This window comes from Peromyscus leucopus, chromosome 6, assembly GCF_004664715.2.
Source record: "Peromyscus leucopus breed LL Stock chromosome 6, UCI_PerLeu_2.1, whole genome shotgun sequence".
NCBI classification, from domain to species: Eukaryota; Metazoa; Chordata; class Mammalia; order Rodentia; family Cricetidae; genus Peromyscus; species Peromyscus leucopus.
Window position 1 is genome coordinate 65,233,653 of NC_051068.1, and position 7,323 is coordinate 65,240,975.

The following is a 7,323-nucleotide window of genomic DNA, read 5'->3' on the forward strand; positions in this document are numbered from 1 at the left end:
ACAGAGTAACTGATAAAGCCAAAATCACCGGCAGAGATGGTGCCTATTTCTCTAAAGACATCTCAAGCAACAGTATTCAAAACAAACGTGTGTACTTGCTTGGGGCCATAATGCTTGGAAGCTCGAGTTTTTCTGTAACATTCCTCTCTCATCCCTAAGTCTTAATAATGCACCTCAAAAAACACCTTTACAATTTCATTTAGGAGAAACACAAACCAGCTCATACTGTTTTAAACTTCTGACTGTTTTTAACTCGCATACAGTGTATTATGATTACATTCCCCCTCTCCTCATTTCTTTTGAATCCCAACCCCATTGCTGCTGAGCTTTGGAGATTCATAGATTCATGCAGGCAACCCAGTAGGTGTCTGTATTGATAGAGCCCAGTAGAAAACAAATCCCATGAGTTAAACAATAATAAGTAAATACATATTGGCAATAGGAAACTCCACATGAATCCCCATTGCTAAAGGAGAAAATTCAAAGAAGAACAACTTGGAAGGATGAACTCTCCCCTAAGCCTGGGCTGAAGGCTTCATCTGGAGAAGCTACTGGTAGGTTCCTGGAGTTGTAGAGAAGTTTACCGATTTGTCATAGTCAGAGCTGGATGCAGCCAACAGATGACCTGAGAGCAACCCTGCAGGCCTCAGGCAGTGACATCAGGATGACTTCAGTAGAAACCTGCAGACAGTAGCTCAGGGTATACACAGCAGTGCCAAGATCTAACGCTTCTGGTGCTGGCTTTCACCCTAAGAGGGCCATGAAAGGCCAATTGCCGTATGGCACTTTACCGTATTGGACTTTACCGTATTATACCGTATTGACTTTACCATTCAGGACACCAGGGACCTGGGAAGAGTTAACAAAGAAAATGTCAAGAGTCCTCAGGAAAACTAAAGTATGCAGACCGTCTGGAGTCATGTGAAGCGGCACTCTGGAGGGCGGTCTGGAGGGTGCTCGGAGGGCGGCCCGGGAGCCTCTGCTCCACCTTCCAGGATCAAACTGTGAAAAGGCACTTTCCTCCTGCTGCACCTCTTCAGGGCGACACAGTGAAAATCACCTAACACTGGGATGACTTTAAAGGATTTCCTTGTGCTAGCAGAGTTCTTAACACTGGACAGACTATTCACAAACTAGATTCATATGCTGAAGTTCACAGAAAAAAAAAAAAAAAACAACCCTGTACCTATGTTAAAAATTCTATAAGGCTGGTTGACTAATTAAAACCTTCTGTGATTGTGGAGAGATGGACTGCCACAAGCTGGGAGCCAAGTTCTCTTTAGGTCCATTAGTAACAAGTTATTACCTACCTCTGCGTGTGAACTACCATCATTTAGACTATTGGGTAAACTGGTTTGGAATATATAAATATATCCCTACTTTCCACCAAACCTAAGCTAAAAAATGACATCCTACAACATCTGAGGTCTGAAAAGCAGACTTCCCCGCTTCATAGTCAGTAACCCACCTACTTAATGTTTTATTGGTACATGTTTAAGGCACATGCTGCCCTTTCTGTAGACTGCACTGTTTTAGAATCTATAAGGAGATACAATGGTTTGTCTGTCTTTTTGATAGATAAGACCTTTCAGACTATCATCATCCAAACTGAAAATGTGACAAATCATGTCAGTCATATTTTCATCACTGTGAGAAAAAAAAAATCTCTGGAAAAAGTAGCTTAGAGATGGGAGGTTTGATTCATGGTTTCACAGGGTTTGGGGGTAACTTTGGCCCTGTCATGTTTGCTGTTGAGAGGCGAGGGGCATGCCGTGGGCAAAGCTGCTAACACCATGGCAACCAGGAAGCAAAGAGGGAGCAGAGAGCAAGGGCTCTGTCGTCTCCCTACAAACACCAATTGAGGGTGCCACCCTGGAAGAAATAGTGAAAGTTCCCTCTCTATGCATCTACTCCCCAGGGATCAGGTTTGAGACCAGAAACATCGGCATTTCAACTGCCGCTAAAACACACGGCATTGTCAGTGATTAGAAGTCCTGTGGTAAACTGGATGTTACAGATTTGTAAAATAAGGTTTAAGACAGAATAATGACAAATTGCCAAGTAGTTTATTTATTCCGGTTTATTTCCAAGTGCTGGGCTTCCATAGCTAAATTGAATGTAAAGCAGCGATAAACCTTTCAGGAAGTGATAAATCTCCACAAGCCACTTGTAACTTATTTTCAGATTACAGACACACCCATGTTAGGGGTTTTAAATAGCTTCAAAGACAATGAAGCTGGATGGGAGATAGACAACAATTACTGAAGCTTCCTTTCCTTTCTTCTTGTCTCATACACAGCCTGAGTTCTAGAACACCCTGAGAAGTCCTTAGTATAATACAAAATAAACCAAATAACGGTAAATATTTCTTCCCTGATAGTCCAAAAGAGAAACAATTTGCTCTTGTTTTCAAGGCTCTTGTCCCCCAGAGAGGTCAGCGATTTTAAGCTCCTTCAGTAAAAATTACAAGGCACAAATGCCCAGATCAGAGAACTGGTGTGTCTACTCTGGCTTTCATGGTGTTTGCTTTTCCTGATGCTCTTGAAGACATAACCCCTCTTCCCATTTCCCACCTCCTGGCAGCTGCCCAGATCCCCAGCTTGCCTGCTCTGTTTTCTCTCTCAGACTACCAAAAAAAAAAGTCCTTGAGTTCCCTTCTAAGTCAATGAATTATGGTACTGCAAAAGGGATGTTGTGCCCCTCTATCACAGTATGAACCCATTATACCCACTTCCTTCTCCTGGGCCTCACCTGCTAATGTAACTACTACTTCCTGAGAGCGCCATGGGCTGAGAACCAAACTGTCAATACATGGGGTCTTGCTGGATGCAAATTATAGCAATGTTTTAGGGAAATATCTTAAGGGGAGTGAGGTGTTTTTTTTTTTTTTTAACAAAATAGGTATTTTTTTTTTTTTTTTTTTTTTTTTTTTTTTTTTTTTTTTTTTTTTTTTTTTTTTTTTTTTTTTTTAATTCAATACAGATGCTCTCTCCCTCTATTAACTGCGCCCAACCCTGTGACTTCTTTTTAAATACAGTTGCTCCAAGTAGAACGTCAAGAGACCTCCTAATTTTATTTGAAAGAGAATACACCCTTCAGTCATAAATGCATATTTACAATAGAGACTATGTCCTAAAATTGTCACTGTGGCATTTAGGACAAACTTTTTTTAAAAAGAGCCATAGAGTGGGAGCCCTTGGGTTATCATTAGATCCACATTCAGCAGGCATAGATCTAAGATATCAAACAGTGCCAATATTTGCAAATGTTTGAGTTTATTTTTTAAAATCTGTATGTCACCCCCACCCCCAAATCCATATTTCTAGCTTTCTTGAAAACTGGAGAGTACAGCCATGTCGGAGTTGGACATTTGCCAACAAACCCTGAAGCATCCATTTGGGCAGGATGCGTACTTCCCGGTTCAGTGCAAATCCCATAAAACACTGCCCACAGCCTGCTCTCGGCAGGTAGGTGCATTTGCAATCGTGTTTGTTCCAAACCACCTGGGCTTATACACTCGCGAGACAACGAAAAATAAATTAACTTCTTTGAAATAAATGTTGAAAGGGTGTGCTGGTAGCTCTTCACTTCTTCAAGGTTTTTTTCCCCTTTCATCTTCAGTTCCTGAGCAGATGAGGACCAACGTCTTAGAAGCTGGAAGGTCTGAGTCTCAGGAGAGACAGGTGTCAGGAAGAGCTACAGGATGTCTTGATAGGAGCTGTGACAAAAGAGAGGCCATGAGGAAAGGAAAGGAGGGAACAAAGGAGGGATGTGGAGGAAAGGCGCACACGGAAGGGGAGACTTACCGGCGCTTCCTGACATAGCAGAACGCAAGACTGGACAGAATTATCACTACTATCACAGCCACGACCCCGCTGATAACACCCACAGACGACTGTCTGTCACCTGCTTTGGAGGAATACAAGGTATCCCTAAACAAAGAACCCATCCCATTTCAAGTTCCCTACTCTAAGCACATTATTTCTTCCTTCATTTAAACTCTGTCCTTTTATTCCTCATGAGTTTAGACTGGCCCTCTTCTGACAGGATGGCTGCGTGTGATCCGGACAGATGTGAATCTGTCTACCTCCAGCTCTTCAGCTTCCTGTGTGACTCTGGGTGGTTACCTTATCTTAGCAACGACTTGTTCATCTATAGTCTGAATAGCAGTACTTAACTTCAAAGCTCAGTGATGAAACGAAGGACACACCAGCGGCAGAGTGGTCCATGCTCCCACAGGAGGAGGCTCTCAATACACTGCAGCTATGCTTTGGGCCCTGGTCCTCTATCCTGGGGAATGGGTCTTCCTGCACTGCTTGGCCATTTGCCTCCGGATCTTCTGGGTTTCTGGGTCTCCTTTCTTCATATATATAGAACATCTTACCTCCAATTTCTTGGGATTTCTTTCTGTATCTAGAATTCCCTCCTTCTATTTTTTCTATAATAGTTAGGGGTTTCTGTGGCTAGGTTTGTTCAACTCTCATTCCATGCTTGAAGGGTACCTCTCTCTACTCACTCTCAACACAGTATACAGCTTCTTTCTTACCCCAGTCGAGGATCATGACCTGCCCTCCTAGACTGCTGTGTTTCACCCAGCAGGCCAGGCCAGCCTCCTCTCCAGCCTCCACGTCCAGGCTTGCTCGGAGATACCAGGTTCCATCAGCATTGGGCAGGATGTCACCTCTCTGAGTCCTGTTTTGCTCTTGCTCACCCTTCATCCACATCACCCACACAGGCTTTGGGTGGAATCCAGAGACATGGCACTGCAGCTGAACATGGCCAGGTTTAGGACTGACGCCCTTGGACAACCAGGCCCCGGGCTTCTCTGCATCCAGCAAGAGGAGAAAAAAAAAAAAATCTTAAGGCAAGAACACTTATATTAGAGGCTCCAGGCCTCCTATCAAGTCCATGCTTAAATTCATTTGTATCACTGTGACTAGGGAAACAAACCATCCTTGATACTTCTACCCCTCCCCTGATCCAAGCGTCCTGTGAACAGCCCTTCCCTGTACTCTAGAACACCCTGAGTGCAGCTGAGATAGCATGTCTCAAATACCACCTGGCTCAGTTCTGATACTCAGTGTTTAACTCAATTCATAGAATCCACGAGTGACTGTCAGTGAAAAGAACAAACCCCACATGCCTTATTCACCTCCTCCTAGGCCTTGCCCTTTCTCTAAAGCTTACAGTGATGGGAAAACACAGAAACAATCCACGTGGGGTGAGGATACCAGGCTGACCTTGCTTCTCTAGTTCCGGCTTCCCTGCCTCTAGGAGACCACGGACAAGCTGGGGGCAGGTGTCATTCAGAAGCTGCTGAATCGTTTCCCTTGTCCCTTGATCACCGTTGAGCACCCTAATGACCAACTCCATCCAAGGTGGGGCCTCTGGGGCCTTCTGAAAGGAAGTTCCCTGAAAACTCAGCACACATTCTCCTTGAAACGCTACATGGAAAAAGTTCTCCGAAGCGTTCCCAGAGTACACTTCACACCCAGCAGACAACTGGACTTCAATGGGATCTGTAAAGAGGAATGGGTAGAGATCAAAGAATGATTAAGAAGTTTGGCAGAGAGGAGAAGAAACTGGCATGAAGCTAATAGTTAGGTCTCAGTGGAGGGAAATGACGGCGGGTGTCCTGGAGCAGAAACAGGGACTAATTTTTCAGAAGAGACAAGAATCTCTCTAGTCAGAAGTGAAAATCATAAGGGCAGAGAAAGCAGAGACTCTCATCAGATAACCCCACAGTTATCCAGTTGGGGTTTGGGAGCCTGTCTCACCCATCGGGTACCTGTTCAGGGCTCCATCCCTCCACTTACAGTGTACGATAGACACCATTTTGACTAATTCCTGTATGTCCCTGGTAAAGCTGGTTCGATACACTTGAAACACACGCTGCAACTTCTCCCACTGTTGGTGACTGAATTTGCCCTGGGACCACGGCTTCACGAAGCTGATGGTGTCTGAGTCATTACTCCAACGGTGCGTTTGCACATCCCCCAGCCAGGCCAAGCCATCTGTGCGGGAGCAGCTACTGTTGGCGAAGGAAGAGATCTGCAGGCAGCGGAAGGGGAAATTCTCTCGCTGTGCTGGAAACAAGAAAACCAAATGAGCATAGCAAGTGAGTGACCAAGTCGGCAGACGACTCTTAGGGAAAAGAACAGCCTTAGCCGGGCTTGGGAAAGAGAGGCATGGGGTAGGGTTCTGAACTGCGTTGGGCTCTGAGCCTGAACCGCACAGCGTTCCGCCCACTTGTGCGCTCCAAACCCGCCAGGGTCCCACCCTCCACCCCCACCCCTCCGCCCACAACCTCCTAGCGCTGCTACTAGTCAGGCACTCTCTTCCTCCTTTTCCAGTCCCTTCTGTGTGCACGTCTACTCACCCTCAGATTGTCCCCAGACCCGCGCGAACACCCAAAGCAACAGGCACGGTAGGTACCGCATGGCGCGAGAGGTCTGCACAGCCCTAGGCTCCGACTTCAGCGTCTTACTCTTCACCTGAGCACAAAGGCTCTGGGGCTTTTGGCGCAGTGCTCGCCAAATCCGGAAGCACCGGACTGGCAAATTAATTACTTTTTTACAAACTCGCCCCCCCTCGTGGTTGAGTGTTAGAGCGCAGCTTTAACCAGTACCGCTACACAACCAACTTTTCTCGACTGTCTTTCCCTTACACTAAAGAAAAAGGTTTATGTAATGGATAGCTGTTCCAGCTTCGACATGGAAGTATTGCCCCAATGAGGTTTCGCTAACTGTCTCGCTTATAAGGCTGAGCGGAGAGATGGTCCTGAGAGGTCCAGATCTGCCGGATTGGCCGGATCGGCTGGATTGGCCGGATCGGGGCCAGATAGGCTGGATCGGCTGGCTCTGTTGGTTTCTGGATCCTGGACACTGGAGGCAGACTAAGCAGAGTTCTCCAGAGAACACCTCTGGACTGCGCTTGACCTTTCCCAGACCCTGTAACCTATTGTTACCACCACTTGTAAGTTACCCTACAAAATAAACCTCCCTTTTAACTATGTGGAGTTGCCTTAATATTTAAACCAACAGGTTGAGGTTTTTTTTTTCCATCTCAATGTTAAAAGCAAGACAGAAGGTCGTATTTGTGTTACAATTCCGATGGTATTAAAAACGCAAAGAGAGAAAAGTTTCGGCCAAGCGAGCAGTGGCGGTTTGCAGGCGCGAAGTCGTTTTACACTTTGGACTCCTCCCAGATCTCCACATGTTTATTAAAAAAAAAAAAAAAAAAAAAAGAATGGGCGTGGTTCTCGAAACCGTACACTGAGAGGATAGGGTGGGCTACATCACTTCACAGCATCCATATCCCCAC

The 7,323-nt window shown here is 45.6% G+C and overlaps 1 protein-coding gene across 2 annotated transcripts; it reads right to left on the reverse strand.

Annotated features, from left to right (window-relative positions):
* Window positions 1–3,059: 3,059 nt before the first annotated feature.
* Cd1d (CD1d molecule) lies at window positions 3,060–6,768 on the reverse strand. Of its 2 annotated transcripts, none has more exons than XM_028860480.2 (6): window positions 6,380–6,768; window positions 5,817–6,086; window positions 5,241–5,519; window positions 4,547–4,825; window positions 3,807–3,909; window positions 3,060–3,718 (listed from the first exon to the last, which is right to left on the reverse strand). In XM_028860480.2, exons 1-6 carry the CDS (start codon window positions 6,438–6,440, stop codon window positions 3,697–3,699), a joined length of 1,014 nt encoding a protein of 337 aa, XP_028716313.1. In that variant the 5' UTR covers window positions 6,441–6,768; the 3' UTR covers window positions 3,060–3,696. The 2 variants fall into 2 exon arrangements, with proteins under 2 accessions (XP_028716313.1, XP_028716314.1); XM_028860481.2 differs by having other exon boundaries at window positions 3,807–3,906; window positions 6,380–6,767.
* Between the last annotated feature and the right edge of the window lie 555 nt (window positions 6,769–7,323).